Source organism: Trifolium pratense, linkage group LG5, assembly GCF_020283565.1.
Source record: "Trifolium pratense cultivar HEN17-A07 linkage group LG5, ARS_RC_1.1, whole genome shotgun sequence".
NCBI lineage: Eukaryota > Viridiplantae > Streptophyta > Magnoliopsida > Fabales > Fabaceae > Trifolium > Trifolium pratense.
In genome coordinates this window covers 6865717-6887131 of record NC_060063.1, presented here as the reverse complement: position 1 = coordinate 6887131, position 21415 = coordinate 6865717, and the positions used below count along the sequence as shown (strand labels likewise).

Here is a 21415-nt window from a genome sequence, read left to right as displayed (position 1 = left end):
TAACACACATAGACAATTATCACAAATTTCAAACATATGTGTCACATATCAAATATTAAATAATGTACACATAACCTAATGCAAATCTAATGCTTCAACTTCATGCTATGTCATCCTAGACATTTCTAATGTATGTGGTACCATCTTTATTAGAGTATCTCACCTCTAATATCCTTCTTTATCGGATAAATATAATCCGATATCCTTCTTTATTGAAATATCCAATATCACATATATTCATGAATGCATGTATGTATTTCATGAATTCACTCACAGTCATTTTAATTAGAATTAAGCTCTTCATTTACTAATGTGGAACACTATCCAACATTACTTCTTTATTAAGACAACACTATACCTTAATATCCTTCTTTATTAGAATAATATAATTCTAATATCCTTCTTTATTAAGTTGATTAACACTTTAATATACTTCTTTGACATTTAAACAAACATCATCAACACAATCAACAACAATTATATTCCACACATATAATCAACAATTCATCACAATACAATTAATCATGGTTATAAACAATCAGTAGCATTTAAAACCATCAAACAACAGTTCAGGTAATACCCCTACTAACACAGAGTACCCCTACTATACCAGAGGACCCCTACTACACATGCAGGACCCCTACTACACATGCAGGAACCCCTACTATCATGTAAGACCCCTACTAACACGTAGAACCCCTACTGTCATGTAGAACCCCTACTATCATGTAAGACCCCTACTAATACGTATAACCCCTACTATCATGAACACAAGGCATAAATAGTGTCATCCTTGTAAAGTCTAATATTTATATTTCTTGATCCTGAAACATATTGAGTAACGAATAAGCCCAATATCTCATATTGACTTAATTTGGCATGGCGATGCAATTTTTCAGTCATGTTCATCAAGAGGCCTAAAGATATATCTCATTTTATGCAGGAGGGACAAATCTCATCTAGGACACTCATGTCCCTCAGCAAGCATGATTCATTAAATGTCCATTTACCAACGTTAAAGTTATCCTGTTACAGACGACGTTTGAATGACAACCAAACATTTAATTCCACATCTCGGGATCATCGTGGTTTCAGGTCAAAGAATGGTGTACACTATTATCAATATGAGAGTATTTTATGACGCTTTCATAACATACTATGTAGTACTCTCTTGGTGGGTCAATTCAATATAAATATTACTCCTAATATTTATATCTATGTATAGACTTAATATCTCATATCCATGACCCGTGAGATGGTCATCAGTCTACATACATAATAGTCTCTACGCTTTATTATCATCCCAACTCATATTAAAGTTTGACTACATATATATACTTTTAAGAATAGTGTTCTTAAGTTAATGTAATCTCACGATTAAGTCTCACTTAATGTTTAATTACATGAACAATCTATTCTAGAGACTTTATTATTTTGGAAAACAAACTTAGTAAAGAAACTTCTTCTTATATATATATATATATATATATATATATATATATATATATATATATATATATTAAATATATAAATCAAATTACAATACAAAAGCAAATAATATCAAATAGATTGGATTTTAAGGCTTAATCCAACAAATATATGAGTAAAAATATAAGTCCTGTATAAATAGTAGAAATAAAATATAAAGGCAATGAATAATAGAGTATAATGATTATAATAATATTGTTTGAGTCAGGATCAAACGACACCAACTAGTTTGACACCAAATGTTATACCTCTCAATAACGTTTTAACCGATATAAATTTTATAAAATCCACTGTTGGATTGAAATTTTGTATCATATAGATCATTTATGTAAAACTTTAGACAAATACAAAATCATTTGATATGTTATTGGGATACATCAAAATTAACGGTTTGTCTATTTTTTTAAACGTCGTTAATGTTTATGTGTTGCAATAGCATATCAAATGATTTTGGATTTGCCTGAAATTCTAAACAAATGGTCTATATGATATAAACTTTCAATCCAACGGTGGATTTTATAAACTTTATATCGGTTAAAACGTTATTGAGAGGTGTCAAACTAGTTGGTGTCATTTGATCCTGATCCATATTATTTTATTTCAATTTAAATGAAAAGACAAAAATAGCTCCTTGTTTAGTGATGTGTTAAAAAAGGAGAAAGATGGATTAAAATAGTAATTCCTATTTTATTTTTTTTTAATCATGATAACTTATATTTCTACTAATATATAAATATGTCTGCCTACTTTTTTATAACTCCGGTCTTCGGTACGGGCCTATATTTCTACTTATATATTAATACGTATGTCTATTTTCTTATTATTTCGGCGCAGTCGTATATTTCTACTCATCTATTAATATGTGTGCCTAGGGCTGGCAATGACCCAAGCCAACTCGTGAATAGTTTGAAGCTCGATTCGATAATTGACTAATGAACTTGGTTCATGAACTAAATGAGTTGAACTTGAGTTAAAAATTAAGTTCGTTAAATAGATGAGTTGAACATAAACTATATATAGTTCGACTCGTTTGGTTCATGAACTAGCTCGGTTATATATATATATATATATGAACTTTTCAGTTTCCTACGTACGGCTATTACCCACTCTCCCTTTACCAAATTTTTTTTTTATTTTTTTAAATTCTCTATTTCTCAAAAGGCTTTTCATTATACACTTGGGATGACTTTTATTTTAATTTAATATTTGCTTTTTCTTTTATATAAAAAATAGTTTAAAAGGTTAAAGATCAAATTTTGAAATTTTGACAAAAAATTTGACTTGAAATCATGTGATTTAACTTAACGAGTTGAACCTAACGAGCCGAACCGAACTGTTCGTCAACTTTAAACGAGCCAAACTTGAGCTGAAAAAAGGGTTTGTGTCGAACTTGAGCCGAATTTTGAGTTGAACCAATTCCTATCGAGTCGAGTCGAGTTCAGACGAGTTCGACTCAGCTCGACTGATTTCCACGGCCCGTGCCTATTTTCTTATAATTTATGTGGTGATTTATATTTTTAATCATATGTTAATACACATGTCTTTTTTTTATAATTTCTACAAGAACCTATATTTCTTATCATATACAAATATAAGTGCCTATTTATTTATAATTTTTACAGAGACATATATTTCTACTCATATATTAATCCAATCGAAGTGGCTATTTTTTATAAAAACAAATTACATGAATCTATAATTCTTTTTTTTTTTTTTTTGGTGTATGAATCTATAATTCTACTCATATATTAATATGCATGCATATTTTTTTTTTAATTATTTTTACTGGAACAAATATAATAATGAAAGGTTGTAAAAAGAAAATGAATTTTTTTTTTAATGTAAATGAATTTTATAATTACAAGCAAAATTATTCCGTGAGATCAATTCTACGAGCTAAAGGGACAAATAGTATTCATTATATTGTCCTTTGAAGATATTTAATAATTATTCTAATTTTAAAGGACATATTGCAAAATCATAATCATTAAAAATTACTTATTTGACATAAATATAGCAAGAAATTTTACTATATAAAGTCATCAAAACATTTTAAATTTGTACATTGAAAGGTAAAAAACAAATGGGTGAAACTCTCAAGTTTGTTTATATTATGATACTTTTTATTTCTCTTTTCATCGTTGTAGTCGTTGGTAAAAGTAAGTTTATTGTCATAATAATTTTTGTTTATTTTATACAAAATCTTTCATCCACTCTAGTAATATTTCTTTATTCTTATTGTACATACAATAAAGCAAAGTGCGAAACTGACGAAGATTGCTATATAAGCTTTCCAAATGCTCCTCGTGGAACAATGGCGTGCTTTAGAAATGAATGTAAAAGGTTAAGATAGTAAGTCTTATTTCTCTATCATGACCTTCCATTTTCATTGCTCATCTTAATGTTAATCTTATAATTTCTCTTATATACTTCCTCCGTCCCAAATTATAAGAAGAAAAAAAAATCACACTTATATATTAAGAAAAATTGAAAAAGTAAAACATGATAGTTTGAAATATGTTTTGTGAATAAATTTGATAATTTGGAGTATATATATATGGGTCAGTTATCTAATGAAAATATTATTGATAGTATCATCATATGTTTGTTACTCCCTCCGTACCACAATATATGTCGCTTTAGCACTTTTACATATATTAAGAAAGTTAATTAATGTTGTATGGAAAAGAGAGATTATGAGTTGAATTACAAAATTGTCCTTCATTTATGGTATGAAAAAAATAAATTAAAGAATTGAAAGAAGAGAGAGTAATAAATAGTTATGGGTATAATTGGAAAAAAAAATTTGAACAAACAATAGGAAAAAGAACATTAAATACTTCTTTGCTAATATAAAGCGACATATATTACGGTACAATTTTTTTCCCCAAAGTGACATATATTGTGGTACATAAGCAGTATAAGTTATAATATTATTGAGTTTTACACTTATCTTCGGGATGTCTTTGTACAACTATCATCTACTAACTTGATAATATCATCATAGTTAGAGAGTGAGATATTCTAATTTGTATGCATCTATATAATCACCTTCCTTATAAAGGACAGAGAAAATTAAAATTTGAATTCACAAACAGTAATTAAATATGAAAATTTCGGAGCATTCACTTATATAAAAAAAACGTAAATCTGTTCAAACCAAGGCAATGGAAAAAAAATCGTTGCTAAATGATAGGCAACGATTAGGAAACAATTTAGAAAGACTCAAAGTGAATGACTTCAAAATACGCCTTGGCCATTAACAAGACAAAGGACCGGAAGCAACTTAAGTGAACAAAAGGTTTTGGTTGCAATAACAATTTTAACAACTAAAATTGGTTGAAATTTAATACGAATAAAAATTCGGGTTAAATATTTTTAGATTTTTATAACATTATCAAATTTTGTTTTCTTCTCTATAAACTGACATAGTCTCTATAAAATTATTATACACGTAGTTTTAATCCCTAATCTTAAACCAATGTGCATTTTTTATTGATTATTTTGAAGACTTGTTCAGAACAATATAAGAAGTTCCTAAAAAAAAACAGGAGCTAAATATATCACTTCTAATTTGAGATATTCATTTCTTTTATCTTTATTTTTTTATAGAATTGTTAAAATATCTGAAAAATAATTATTCAAAAATATAAAAATTTAAGAATAATTAAACAATTTTGATAAATAACATGAACTAAAACTGCATGCATAAAATTTTTATAGGAACCATAACATGCCCAATTTTTTTATAGAGACCTAAATTTCACTAAATTCAATTAGTTGTATTATGGTAGTTGGCCTTGAAATTTGTGTTGATAAAATATGGTTGGTGTATACATTTAATGTATAGCTCCTAAATTAAGCACAATTTCAATTCACTAAATTCAATTAGTTGTATTATTATTATTATTATTAGTTTTTCAAATGTACTTTTGTGTGTTTGTTTCTATATATTGAAATTATTATACCACTTGAAGTGATTTGAAACTTATCTCACCCCATGTTTTCTTCTTATTTCTCTTTAATGAATTATATGCAGGTAAGATCCTTAGAACGGGATCAGATAGTAGTATCGAGGTGTTTGTTCGTGAGAATAAAGTGGAGAATTATTCTCTCACATATGATGGGGTATTCATTAAAGTGTGTTGGATTATTTTTATTTTTAAATTGAGTTGTAAGGGTTTGATATTCTTACATCAAGTTCGGGTTTAATAATATCGTCTTCACTTATTTTGTTGGATTTTGAGAAAATGTTATTTATGTTATTTTGCTAAGAAATTAATTGTAAGTCTCTATGAAGTTAATATATTTTATATGAAACTGGTATAATATTCGTGCGTACGAACGGGGCGTGGCATTGCCGCGATTTTTTTATGATAGGGAGATATTTTCGTAACTAGAAATAATGATTAATGTTATATTCCATATGTTGAATATTTGAATTGGCCTCATTTTGCTAAAACAAATATCACTACTAGAAATAAGATATTTAGCAGCGACTTTTTTGCAGCGATAATTAAATTGTTGAGAAAAAATGCATATAGCAGCAACTAATTTAAGTTGTTGTAATAAGTTTTTTTTTTCTCAACAATTTCATTATTGTTGAGAAAAGTGACTTATCCCAATAACAATTATTGTTGTTGGAAATAATGTAATTTTTAAGTGTGCATATAGCAACAATTAATTTAAGTCCTTGTAATAAGTTGTTTTTTCTCAACAATCTCATTATCGTTGTTAAAAATCACTTATCCCAACAATAACTATTGTTGCTAAAAATAATACAACTTTTTGATATACATATGTCAATGACTAATTTAAGTTGTTATAATAATTTTATTATTTTTCAACAATCTCATCGCTGAAAAAAGTTACTTATTGTAACAACCATCATTGTTGCCGCTATTATTGTTTGGCTTTTTTTGACAAACCTATTATTGTTTGGCTTGAGTTTCTTAAAACTTCTCATCACTTAAAAGGAAGTAGAGTTAAACACTCTTTTAAATAAGTTCTACAATTAATACGTAACTTAATTTTATAGAAGAAAATTGACTAAAAATAAGATATTTGAAAAGTTAACAAAACCAACTTAATTTAAAAAACACGGAGCTTTTGGCTATAGATGTTGTTTGAATCTCGTAGATAGACATATTACATATTTTTCCCTCAATATTTTTCTTAAAATAAAAAGTATAGTGTTTTTTTTTTTTGACAAATAAAAAAAAGTATAGTGTTGAAAACACAATATATATATATATATATATATATATATATATATATATATATATATAAGTAACTTAAAAATATAAAAAAAAAAAAAAAAAAAAAAAAAAAAAAAAAAAACTTTAAACCCAACTTATGCATACGGAGGTTTCACTCTCCATGTAATTCCCGCTTTTTATTTTTATTTTAGACAGCATTTCCCGCTACCGCTAAAGTTGATTACCCTATCTAAGAAAACCTCAATAGTAAAAAAAACAAAAAAGCACAATCACCAAAATAGGAACGGTTTCCATGTTATGTTAACTCGTACTTACACATAGTAACCACGTTAAACCCAACACGTTGCCCCAGCGCCACCGCTACCACCGCACCGACCAACTCTTTAGCCACCGTTTACCGTTACCACCGCGCCGACCAACTCGATTACGTCAGAATTCAGGTACGTTAATGGCTTTTCACTCTTTAATTTGTACTGTTTTCTGTGATCTCTGCATTAAAGTCAGAATCCAATTCCAAACCCACTATTCCCGTTACCGCAAACATTGACTATTTTTGCTATCTAATTCTCGTTGTAACCCACTTTTGCATTAGCTGTTCAAGTAAAATCAGGACAACCTGTATGAACTTAGAAAGGAGAGATATCATATTTGTTTGTTTCAATTATTTGTTTCACTAATTTCAATTGTTTAATAGGTGAAGTCATAAGGTGTTTGTGAAAATGCCTCAATGAGATAGATAGATATAACTGTATCTATTTTTGTTAGAGTTAGAATGATGGGACTTTTGTTAAATATAGTTGTTATAGCTTTCATGTTTAAACCTTCATCCTACAACTTTATGGTTCTTAATTTCTTGCACCGTCTAAAACTAGAAGAATCTGATTTTTCTACTCTATTGGTATAGTGCATAATGGATTGATAATATTATTATTGTTGTTTTTTTTTTTTGTTGACTAATTGCAGTTGTTATAAGCATATGAATATTTTATATGCTAGTTCTAAAGATGACTATTTTTATAAGTTATTGATGTTATTTACAATTTAAAAGAGTATTATTCGTTTTAAATTTTTTATATTTCTTTTATTAACGGGTCTGGTTTTAATATTCATAGTCGGGCCTCCGGATTTTCGGGGCTGGCCATGGTGATAACTTGCTGATCGGGTATGTTTTTGTCTTAGAAAGTATGTACATTTCTAGCTAGCCAAATTTGGTAAGTGATAGCTACCGGTAACTCCATGGTTTGGCTATCAGAGACTCTTAATTTGTGCTCTAACCAGTTTGCAAAATTCATGTGTAGACATGAGCCAAACCAGATTTTCGCCGCTCTATAACAATTCATGAAACTATGGTTGATAGATTTTATTTTGTTGCTGCATCTAGGACAAACAATAGGACAAGTAATCCCTCTTTTACATAATTCTTCTCTAACTAGAATCGCACAGTATTGTTTGTTTGTTATTTGAAACACTTGGATTTTCAGCTCTTTTCCACTGCTTCATGTTATAGTAGCCCGATCTAACCGTGTACCTACCGTCCTTGGTTCCGTTGCAGCAAAAACTATCCTCCTTACTAATATGAATTTGTTTTATTTGCTCTACCTCAAAGTTGTAGAACATATTATCAATAATGTTGTGGTTCCAACTATTAGTTCCCTCATCCAATGTCTTATGTGTTAGGACTTTAAACCCATTTTGGTAATGCAACCAATTGTCTTGCCACATATTAATCGAATTTCCATAACCCACCAACCAATAACAATCTTTCTTTTGGATCCAGTTAGCATGTTGAATGGTTTGCCAAGTGTAGCTAGGTTTGCTGCCCAAAGAAGCTTTAAGGAAAACCTTTCTAGAGTAGTATCTAGTTTTCAAAAAATCATTGAAATAAGGTATTTGGAAAATAACTTTGTCATATTATTTAAATGTGATTGGTTCGAGGCTCCTTCTCAAGTTCGAAATCATGGTAGAGGATCTAAAAAGGACGAGTATGGATTTATTAGTCTAGATATTACAAAGTTGTATTACAAAAATGATCCATTTGTCCTAGGTTCTCAAGCTGGGTTAGTTTATTATGTCAAGAACAATGACAGTGCAAATTGGTATACTGCGGTAAAAGTCAAAGCAAGAAATGTTTTTGATTTTCCACAAGATGAAGATGACTCAGAGCCATATCAATTGAATGAGTTCAACAATACACGTATAGCAGGAGAAGCTTCATCATTGGACCAAGCTGAGATTCTAAATAGATATGATATTGATGGAACATACTTAGCTGAACATATTGTTAGTCAAGCAGAAGAGCTCGGAGAATCAGACGATGCAAGTGACTTTGATACTGATGATGATTACAAAGATGAATCTTCTATAGATGAGGATGATTATGTAGAGAATGTAAACTCTGAGCCAGAATAAAAAGATTTTTTTAGTACTATTGCTTATGTAATATATTTTGCTTGATTTCTATTTTTTTTTATCTAATTACATAATTGAATTTTATCATAGAATCAAAGGGAGAAGGGTCGAAATCATCCGGAGAGGAACTATGTCATTTGCATATCTTGCATCATTTTTACCTAATTTGGAAGAGAAGTAGAAGGATTTGAAAAACAAGGAAAGTAAAATCTTCCTTAACAAACTCCCACTTATTTATATAATTTGGAGGAAAGATCAACGCACAAGAATTAAACAGAAATCAAACCTCGAATCCAACGACCTAGATGATAACTTCGGAATTTTTTGTTTTAAACAGCATATATTAAATATACAAAAATGTACCCAAAAAAAAACACAAAAAAAAAAAAATAGAGTTTGGCAAAGGAAAGGTTCGAATTGGGGACCTCTATCAAGCATCATCAAACATAAATGAACACAAACCACTGGACTATGAACTTATTCATTTCGTTTCCTGCATTTAATTACTATTATTATATGGTAAATTTCTGTAACCAACTAATGCATTATATTTAAATTTTTAATCATTTAATTATGTGCATTAAAATTAATTGGTAATTGTTTAGTTTATGCAATTGAATATTCTTAATTAAATTTTATTTGATTAGAGAGTAGCTGCACCCTATCTTTAATTAAGTAAAATTATTATTTATTTATTTTTGACAAAAGTAAAATTATATATTGAGAGTTTAAATTTATGTTAGTGACATTGGTGGTAATTAATTACATTAAGACAAAAAGATCAAATGGTTAAAACTGGTTAATAAAATTCAAAATCTCAAATTAAAATCGGTAGTTTTAGGTAAAGTTGATGACCCTTTCATTAAAAGTTTAAAACTAGGTTTTCGATGAGATTTCAAACAATCTGTCTATCCATTCAGAGTCCGATCATCAAAATTCTTTTTCTTGTTCCTTTGTCTTTCCAATTAGGTGATATTGAACGGTCGGATTGATTAAATTCAAAATCTCCATTCAAAATCGATAGTTTTAGGTAAACTTCATGACCATTTCATTAAAACTAGGTTTCCGATAAGACTGTTATAAGAATCTGTCTATCCATTCGAAGTCCGATCATCAAAATTCTTTTTCTCGTTCATTTTTCACACCAATTATGTGATATTGAACGGTCGGATTGATTAAATTCAAAATCTCCACTCAAAATCGATAGTTTTAGGTAAACTTCATGAACCTTCATTAAAACTAGGTTTTCGATGAGACTGCTATAACAATTTGTCTATCCATTCAGAGTCCAATCATCAAATTCCTTTTCTCGTTCATTTTTCACACCATTTATGTGATATTGATCGGTCGGATTGATTAAATTCAAAATCTCCAATAAAAATCGATAGTTTTAGGTAAACTTCATGACCATTTCATTAAAACTAGGTTTCCGATAAGACTGTTATAACAATCTGTCTATCCATTCGAAGTCCGATCATCAAAATTCTTTTTCTCGTTCATTTTTCACACCAATTATGTGATATTGAACGGTCGGATTGATTAAATTCAAAATCTCCACTCAAAATCGATAGTTTTAGGTAAACTTCATGAACCTTCATTAAAACTGGGTTTTCGATGAGACTGATATAACAATCTGTGTATCCATTCAGAGTCCGATCATCAAAATTCTTTTTATCATTCGTTTGTCTTTCCAATTAGGTGATATTGAACGGTCAGATTGATTAAATTCAAAATCTCCACTCAAAATCGATAGTTTTAGGTAAACTTCATGCTCCTTTCATTAAAACTAGGTTTTCGTTGAGAATGCTATAATTTGTCTATCCATTCGGAGTCCGATCATCAAAATTATTTTTTCTCATTCATTTTTCACATCATTTATATGATATTGAACGGTCAGATTGATTAAATTCAAAATTTTCAGTCAAAATCGATAGTTTTATTCAAACTTCACGACATTTTCATCAAAACTAGATTTCTGATGTGACTACTATTACAATCTATCCACAGAAAAGAGTCTAAGAACAAAATTCTCTTCAAATATGAGAATAGATTCATATATAATTTGTTTAAACCCTCGTGCATTCGCACGGGTCATTGACTTTTATTAGATATATTCGTCTTATTTTTCTATCATTTTTTATTGACTATTTTGTTCTTTTTTTTTTTTTTTTTTTTGGTCAGGTAGCCTAGTGGCTTGAAATTCCACCTTTAAAGATGGATAAGTGGAGTGTCCAGGGTTCGAACCCTGGCTCCTGCATATAAAATGCTGATGTCCCAACCAATTAAGCTAAGCTCATGGGGACTATTTTGTTCTTTTTTTTTTGGGATAGAATTGACTATTTTATTCTCATTTATATATTCCTACCTATGACGTATTTTATTCTTATTTTTAAGCATATAATAATTCTTTTCTCTTAAAAAAAATATAATTTTTTAATGTTCTTTTTTTTTTTTAGTGTGATTGTTGAGTTGATCATAATCAACTCTTTTGTTGCTATTTTTATGCATATATATTGTTCTATATATATATATATATATATATATATATATATATATATATATATATATATATATATATTAAGCATATAATAATTCTTTTCTCTTAAAAAAATAATAATTTTTTTATTGTATTTATCTTCTTTTTTTTTTAGTGTGATTGTTGAGTTGATCATAATCAACTCTTTTGTTGCTATTTTTATGCATATATATTGTTCTATTTTGTTGTTTTATTCCTATTTTGAAACATATCATCTTTTTTTTATCTTATATTCTTTTTTATCTTATATTCTTTCTTTATATATATATATATATATATATATATATATATATATATATATATATATATATATATATATATATATATATATATATATATATATTAAGCATATAATAATTCTTTTCTCTTTAAAAAAATATATAATTTTTTTATTGTATTTATCTTTTTTTTTAGTGTGAATGTTGAGTTTTTTTTTTTTGAACAAGCTAGTGTGATTGTTGAGTTGATCATAATCAACTCTTTTGTTGCTATTTTTATGCATATATATTGTTCTATTTTGTTGTTTTATTCCTATTTTGAAACATATCATCTTTTTTTTTATCTTATATTCTTTTTTATCTTATATTCTTTCTTTATATATATATATATATATATATATATATATATATATATATATATATATATATATATATATATATATATATATATATTAAGCATATAATAATTCTTTTCTCTTTAAAAAAATATATAATTTTTTTATTGTATTTATCTTTTTTTTTTAGTGTGATTGTTGAGTTTTTTTTTTTTGAACAAGCTAGTGTGATTGTTGAGTTGATCATAATCAACTCTTTTGTTGCTATTTTTATGCATATATATTGTTCTATTTTGTTGTTTTATTCCAATTTTGAAACATATCATCTTTTTTTTTTATCTTATATTCCTTCTTTATATATATATATATTAAGCATATAATAATTCTTTTCTCTTAAAAAAAAAAAAATAATTTTTTTATTGTATTTATCTTTTCTTTTTTTAGTGTGATTGTTGAGTTTTTTTTTTGAACAAGCTAGTGTGATTGTTGAGTTGATCATAATCAACTCTTTTGTTGCTATTTTTATGCATATATATTGTTCTATTTTGTTGTTTTATCCCTATTTTGAAGCATATCATCTTTTTTTTAGTACATTAAATTAATTTTAATATATTAGTAGTAGATTATCTCTAAAAAAAATCATTCTAAAAGAAATAAATTAAATAAATTTGAAACATATGCCCAAAAATATCGACATTATAGTTAAAAGTCAAAACACAAAAAAAAATAAAAAATTAGGTAACACCACAAAAAAAATCATAGATAAAAATCCAAAAACTAAATAGATGGCGGCGTTGAAAAATTAGACCAAAACATTGGCGGTATTTCTTAGCGCTGAAATATTTTTGTGGGCAGTTTCTCTACAATAACTGTTCCATTATCTTCATAATGGGAACTCCTAGCTCCAGTAGTATCTATGTAAATCAAAAACTTAACAAAGCCCTCTTCTTTCATAATCAGATCATTAACCCCTTTCAATTTCTTTCTAAATCAGTGGAAATAGAAATTATTTTGTTCTTCGACAGGTACAAGCTTTGATTTGCTGCGTTTTTCTCTTGATCAATCTTGGTAAAATGTTTGATTGAATGCATATTTTCTTTATAGGGTTTGTTAGGAATTTTTCTGCTGGATTTCTCTCTATCAAAATATAGGGTTTCTTTTTGTTTGATTGTCAATAAAAGGGGTTGAAGAATTGGGTATTTAAGTAACGAATCTAGGGTTGAAGAAAGGGTTTAAGTAAGAATTGGCTAGTTGAGTTTGGATTTCATTATGTCTGTGCAGTTTTCTTGTGTCCTTTTTTTTTTCTGCGTGTTTATTATTATTTTTTTTTTCTTATTTCTTTTCTCTGCATCACAGCCATATATTTTATGGGTTTCTTTTTTCTAAAAGATTTTTGATATGTTTTGTCATTTACTTTATTTAGTTATGGCACCCTCAAATCATGATCCAGATTATCAGCTTCCAAATTCTTCAAATGCTATTATAAGTCAACAAGGTACTTACTTATTTAATTTGCTTAACTTTAATTTTTCTTATTCATATACTATTTGTTCTTATATTTTAGTATCTTAAAATATCACATTATACTTCTCATAAATTTCTCTTTTGGGTAAAAATGCAATAGATTGTACAAATACAAGAAAAAATGGAAGAGGAAGAACCATTGGCTTAGGTATCTCAAAAAAGAAAAAGAAGAGTGCTACTGGAAAATTGCATGTTGATATTCCAGCAGATAAAATGGTAGCTGTTGAACCAGGAGCTGCAAATTTTGTGACTGAGGTCTCAATCGTTGTCCTAAAGAATGCTCCTTTTAATGTCAAAAAGTGGGGAAAAATACCACAAGCTAAACTTGACAAGATAGTTTCAAAAGTTTTGGTAAATTATAATCTTGTACATTTTTATTTTATTTGATTTCTTCTTTGGAGAACTTACAATAGTGTTATTTTAATTTGTTGAGTGCAGGATACTTTTGACATTGATAATACAACACATAATAATGATGTTATTCTTGAGACCGCTAAAAGACTCTATCGTAATCATAGATGTAGATTTCATCAACATTTTAGCCAATATAACACAAATGAGATAGCTTTGAAACACAAACCAGAAGATATAAGTGAAGAAGATTGGAAGTTCTTGGTAGATTATTTCTCAAGTCCTGACTATAAGGTATGTTTGTACTAAATCTACTATAAATTTAGACAATTTACTTTTAAATGTAAACAATTACTATATTTCTCTATGTATTATTTTCAGGCAATCAGTGAAAGGAACAAAGTAAATAAAGCAAAACAAGTTATTAAACATAGATGTGGAAGGAAGTCATTTCAAGCTGTGAGCTATGATGCGGTAATCTATAAAGTTATGAACTTTTTTTTGTGTGTGTATATTGTTCACCGAATTGCCGACTAATAGATAATTATAATTGGTGATAATGTAAATTTGTTTATAGAGAGATCCTGAAACTCAAAAAGAGCCCAACTTTCAAGACTTGTGGCGAATGACTCACACAAATAGCAATGGAGAATGGAAAGATGATGCTTCTAAGGAAATTCATGTATGTCATGTTTAAGTGCTAAGTGATTTGTAGAACATATATAATTGTGATTAATTTGTTATTTCTAATTATAATTAATATTTTTAATAGACAAAGGTTGAAGAAGCTTGTTCAGAACTTGCAACAGCCGAACATGTTGACTGTGATAAAGACATGCTTGCAAATATTGCTTTTAAATCAGTTGTAGGAGAGAGATCGGGTTATAGTCGTGGGTTAGGAGCTGGAATTAAACCACAAAAGGGAAAAGCTGTTACAGGTTTACATGAAGAATTGAAAAAGGAGTGTGAAAAGAGGCATGATATGGAAATGAAACTAAAAGATGTAGAGACTCAACTCCAAGAAGAACGAAAAATGAGGGAAGAAATGACAGCCAAGTTTGAAGAGAGTCAAAGACAAATCGGAGAAGAAATGGAGAAACAAGTTGAAGCAAAAATGGCTAATATGTTTCGCCAAATGCTGAATTTTCAAGTAAGTATAAAAATAGTCCTTTTTGGTACAAAATATAATAAATTAGTAGTTCATATTATAGAATTCTATTAGTTTATTATATTGAATATGTTATGGGTGCTATTTGGAATATTTATATAGGGTGGACAATCTTCCGGTGCACTGACTATAGAGTCTGAATCTAATCACAGAGCTAATAACATGACTACAGACAAACCGTAAGTAAAATTTCCTAACTTTTGACATACATTTGTGTCCTTAATATTTTATTTGGAATGGAGATGTTTGCTTATGTTATTAAAACTGTCATATTATATACGTTAAATTTTCTTGTTTTAATATGAAATGAGTGTGGTGGATTGAATAATTTTAGCTAAATTTAGTACTAAAATGATTGTAGTTGGAATTGCTTCTGAATGTATCACATTTCACTAGACATTCTCTTGTTTTTAATATTTTAGCCCTTTTTGTCTTTGCAAAAAAAAAAAAAAAGTAGAAAATGACATATTAAATTAATAACTTTTGATTGTGTTGAAATTGCAGTTCAAGTAATGGTGTTTCAACTACTTCACAAAGAAAAGTTCGAAGCAAATATATAAAGAAGAATTGAGATTGTTGCTATTTTGGCCCTTGTGTCGTTCAGTTCCCTTAGCCTTACAATGGTTTGCTTTCTTTGAGGAAGACATGGAATTCTTATTTGTAGTGGTGTTGTTTGCTTCTTGTTCGTGTCTGCGTTTTGTTTTTTGGTTTTGCTAGCAGTTTTTAGATTTTGTCTAGTGTTCCATTGGCTTTAGTTTTTGGGGCCTTTGGTTTTGTCCGTCAGCAATGTTATTTGTGTTTCGCTACCTGCGTGTGGCTTGTTTGGCTATTCAGTTTCAGTTTTTCTTTTCATTAGAACAAGATAATTTATATTTGTTTCATTTTTGATGTAGACAAGGATAATTTACAATATTTTATATTTTAATATTATATTAATTTGTGTTTATGTTTCTTGCTAGAAAAAATTACAATGTAATATTTTTTTTTTGGTATAGTTAAGACGGTTTAAATTAGAAATGTGATTGATGCTAGTACTTTATATAATTAATAAAAATATATAATTTCAGTTATATTAAATGACATTTATTGTTGGAAATTTATTCCAACTATTTTTGTTGTTGAGATATGAAAGATATAACAACGATTTATTTCGTTGGCAAAAAATAATTTATTGTAACGACTTTAGTTGTTGACAAAAATACCTTTTCGTAGCGACAATAGTCATTATTTATGTTATATAAGGCAACAATCATTGTTGTTGTAAAAACACTAGTTATGGTAGCGACATTAATTGTCCTTACAAAACTTTTTGCAACAGCACTTATACCAACGACATGCAACGACAATATTTTCGCTGGGAAAAACACATTTTACAACAACTTTGTATTTTTCTCAACGACATATGTCGCTGCAAAATACCTTTTTTCTTGTAGTGTATACAAGCAAGATGTTGGACCAAATGTTTCAACATTAGTTACAACAAGTTGTTTGCTAAGAAATCTCGCGCATTTAATACGAGCATTTGCTATATATGGAAATCCACATAGGAGCGCGTTTGATAAAAATTTGATCTAATCAGATGTCTTTGAAATAAGTCGGACTTAATGGAACAACTGTATGACTTATTTTATTCTCTAAACTCATTCAAACATTTTTGCAATGTTCTGATCTATCATTGATGATCATTGAAAATAGCTCAGATTATCTTTATGAATGGAGGAGCGTCCTATCTATCTTGAAGAAAGTAGAGTGTGCTAACTCACTATATATATGAGGACCAAGACCAAGACACGGATTTGATTTGAACGAAATACATTTGAGTTTTACATATTGAGTCTAAGTGTCTGTATTTGTTAATTGTAATTGTGATTTACTCATAAGCTTTTAAGCAAGAGTAAAGTATCGTCTAGGAGATTGTCGCCACATTATATTGAACATTTTACAAACCACACTGTCTGTGTTGGTTGAGTGGAAGTGAGATGAGATTTCATGTCTAGGAGTTCCTAGATAGAAGTTGCATGAGTGGTGTCTAGGTTATAAGATGTAAACTAAGGGTTTGCTGAGGTCTTAGTAACTAGAACTATTAGTACTTCCTAGATTGGTATCCTCCAGAGTAGATTGTTTGCTGAACTGGGTTAACAATTTCCTGCGTAGTTTATTTACTTGTTGTCATTTTATTTATGTTTCGTAAGATGTGCCAACATTAAGTACAACATTATTCTTAAAGTAATTGTTGGAACATCTGGGCAAACATCGTTCCAGTGATACCAGAATTTCAACATATTTTAATTTCAATTTATAATTTTTCTATTAACATAATGCAAAAAATATATTAATATAAAAAATTATAATAGGTCGAATACTGTATAGTGCGAAATTAGTCCCGTTAAAAAATTACTCGCCAGGGCAAGATTATTGTCTTGTGTATAATAGTTATAATTTTAATATGGCTTAATTGCATATTTGGTCTCTTATGTTTATTTTAAGTTACAATTTGGTCCCTTATGTTTAAAACGTTTCAAGTTAGTCATTTTAGTCAAATTTTGTTTAAATCGTCCACGTAGCTAATGAATTTGCGTACGCGGACAACCTTTAGAAGAAATTAGCTCAAAATTTAACAAAAAGTTAGAAAAAATATAACTCAAAATTTAATGAAACGGACGAACTTATGTTAAATAACATAATAAAATTCCTCATAAGAATTTTAGTCTATTATCCTGCAAACTTGAACATACATTAGAAAATCCAATTTGTACTTTTGTTATCATCAAAACCTAAGAGTTAATTGTTCACAAACCAATTTTGTTCCAACACACCCAAGCATGTTTTCCTCCTAACCACCCATACACCATAATATCGGTCGGCCTCAATGTAGATCTCCCCTCCAGTGGGTCAGTCAAAAAGTTCACATGTGTCTCTTTCTTCACTGATACTCATGCGCACTTAAAAACATCAAAAATGATATCCCGAACAAAGTCGTGTTTGTATCTGAAGCCGAGAAGTTCTCGACAATGAACTGCATGCTCCTCAAATCTATCCAGACACGTCTTACGACAAAAGAGCATACCTCATCAATAGGAAATAAAGGAATCATCAGGCGATATTTGAGGACAGTGCGATACTCTATGGAGGACATATGTAGACCTAATCCCTCGATCGGGAAGCTAGAAGAAAATCCTGACAAACATCCAAAAATCGCTTTCTGTCCGGTAGTCAATTTAAGGTTAACTTCACTAAACAGGGAAACATCTTGGGCTCGGGGGGGGGGAAGGGACGGGGACGGGGTCCTTGCTAGTCAAACTGCTAAAGTCAAAAGTTGGAATCATATCATGAAGACCATCCAAAGCGTTGTCAAAATTAGAGTCTATATACCACATACTCCACTGTCTCTCGGTATACAATCTTGTAGCACCCAAAAATGAGCTCTGGAAGCCACAAAAGCATATGAGGTTGCCTCCACTACTCAGTACAACCTTAACCCCGACCTTAATAGGTAAGGAAGCTTTAAAAATGTTTTGAGTTTTTTCTTTCTTAATTGATGTCTGGATTTTTGTTCTTGGTTTTTCTGGGAATTTTTTATTTTGGAAGATTTACAATATGTGTTATGATGGCGCTGTGTCCTGGGATTTCTACAGTAAACATGAGAGAGAGGGGAACAGTGAAAACTTCAAATAACATAAAAGCATAGATCCTTAATTTGAGTTGTCAATTTAAATTGTTCCAATAACATTTCTCTTATCCTTAATTGTTAAGAATGTGGATGTGGATTAGGCAACAATAATCTTGGGCATTAATTTTATGGTTTATGGTTTACAATAATATTTGTGTATAATTGATACCTATGCAAATCTTTTATATTATAAGCTTGTATACACAAGCAAACCCTAAACCCTAATTTGTTTTTCCTGTTTTCCCTCCATTTTATCTTGCAATTTTTATTAAAAAATAATACAATGGCAATATTTCCAACCACTATGGCAAGTATACCAATTGTGATTAAAATTATGTGCAATAATTGATAAGCACCATCAATTTTAAAAGTATATCATATCAAAATTATTGTTGATTATATTATTCACCACGAAATATTTTTATGTCTTTCCCGATCAATGATTTTTTTTCTACCGGATCATAAATTTAGAGAATAATATTATCATGTGAAATTTGGAAAGTTATTATCAAACTCAATTCTGCTAAATCAATTTTTTTTTTTGCAATACAACCAAACACAACCATAGTCATGTCACTGATTAATATTGATCATCTGACGTGAGAATTACTTTTAAATTTCAACAGAGACAATTTCCTATAATGATTTCTTTTGCGGTGACTATTAATAAGAGTCAGAGACAATCTTTAAAGCATGTTGGGATATATGTTTCGTCGCCGGTGTTTTCACATGATCAGTTGTATGTTGCAATTTCAAGAGTTACTTCTTGAAAATGATTAAAAATATTGATCATCGATGATAACTGGACTGGGCAATGGGCTTAAGGAAATATCCAATAAGCCCAATTAGAGTAAAAAGGATGATAAGCCCAAAGCAGGTAAAACACAAGACAGGCGATTAGAAGCTAGGGCGCGACCATCAATTCTAAGACAACGCCAAAAAAGGATTGGATTCTGCGTTACTGAAAATATCTTCTCCTTCCTTGCATCAACCGCTAATTTAAGAAGGAAGAATTAAACTTCTCGCAACTGCCATAGCTTGGAGACCAAGATTCTCATCCCTATTTTCACGCCACACCACCGAAGAAGATGCTAAGGACCGGATTTTTAGGAACCCTTGCTTGGAGAAGAAGACTGGAAGCTCTATAAATAGCTCCATACTCTCATTTGTAAAGGGACGAATTCTGACTTATTAAACTCCCAGGGTTGTTGGGATTGAACTGAGTGTATTCACACCATTTGATCAATAATATAAACCCCCTTGTTTTTTACCAGAACATTTTGGCGCCCACCGTGGGGCTGCGGTAAAATCATTTGATCCCAGCCCATCACAGCAACTAGACAAAAATCAAACATCTTCACATGGCTGGAGAACACGAAAACCATGACAACTCTAACGTTAACACCCTGCAAGCCGCCGTCGTAGAGATTCGGCGCTTACAAACTCAGATTGCGGCCATCGAAGCCGAAAGAACTAATGAGAAAGAAAGAGCGAAATTGATTTTGGAGGAGGAGGAGGGAGAGGGCGTCATGGACGTACAACCCTTAGCACAGCACTTGTGGGATGCCCAAGTGGTGGAAACAATCAAGGTTCCTCACCTTCCTACCTTCGACGGAAAGACGGATCCAAGGGAGCACCTGATGGCAATTGGGACACAAACTGCCATAATCAATGCTCCGGAACATCTAAAGTGTAAATTACTAGCCGGCACCTTCAAGGATGTCGCCCTGCGTTGGTACATGAACCTTCCAAGAAACTCAATTGAGAGTTATGCTGACTTTCATAAAAAATTTATTCACCAGTTCGCTGGATCGAAACACGTTAAAGTCACATCAACCAGTCTTTTCTCCATCCGCCAAAACCATGGCGAGTCATTGCGTAACTTCCTCGCCAGATTTAGCGAAGCCACCATCAAAGTCTCAAACCCAAATCAGGAGATGTTCGTGGCAGCCTTCCACAATGGGCTAAGAGCGGGACATTTCAATGAGTCCTTAGCCCAAAAGCCAGCCTCGTCGATGCAAGAGGTGAACAAGAGGGCGGAGTGTTATATTAAGGGCGAAGAAAGTAACGCCGAGAAAAGGCAAAGAGACGTTAAGGAGAAGGAATACGTGGGCCGTGCCGCTAGAGCGCCCGAGCACCCACGACCAAAATCAGGGGGCCACCAAGGAGACCCATGGCAAAGGCATCATGGGAAGCCCTACCGCCAACCGCTCAGAAGAGAATTCAGGAATCATCCCGCCAATGAAGACCTCACGCCATTAAACGCCTCAAAGGTTTACGTCTTAAATGAGATTCTGGCCACCGGTTTGGCAAACCTCCCCCCAAGGAGAACCAGTAACATCCCCATGGGGCTGGACGATAACGCCTGGTGCGCATATCACAGGTGTAGAGGTCACTCCACAGAAAAATGCTTCCGCTTAAGGGATTTAATTGAAGAACTAATAAAAAGCGGACACCTTCGAAAATTCATTGACGACGCCGCCCAAGGGCGGGTCGT

At 30.3% G+C, this 21415-nt stretch overlaps 1 protein-coding gene and 1 long non-coding RNA gene across 2 annotated transcripts; both read left to right on the top strand.

Moving 5' to 3' along the window:
* The first annotated feature begins 3512 nt into the window (after nucleotides 1–3512).
* On the top strand, nucleotides 3513–5728 carry LOC123884916. Its single transcript, XR_006801020.1, has 3 exons — nucleotides 3513–3647; nucleotides 3744–3840; nucleotides 5528–5728. It is a non-coding gene; the product is annotated as an uncharacterized LOC123884916 (long non-coding RNA).
* Nucleotides 5729–13042: 7314 nt separating this feature from the next.
* LOC123882981 lies at nucleotides 13043–15844 on the top strand. The gene is made up of 9 exons (XM_045931651.1): nucleotides 13043–13230; nucleotides 13629–13700; nucleotides 13830–14080; nucleotides 14168–14374; nucleotides 14462–14554; nucleotides 14658–14762; nucleotides 14853–15230; nucleotides 15351–15427; nucleotides 15753–15844. The coding sequence occupies exons 2-9, from the start codon at nucleotides 13631–13633 to the stop codon at nucleotides 15817–15819; spliced, it is 1248 nt and encodes a 415-aa protein (XP_045787607.1). The 5' UTR covers nucleotides 13043–13230; nucleotides 13629–13630; the 3' UTR covers nucleotides 15820–15844.
* Nucleotides 15845–21415: the final 5571 nt, after the last annotated feature.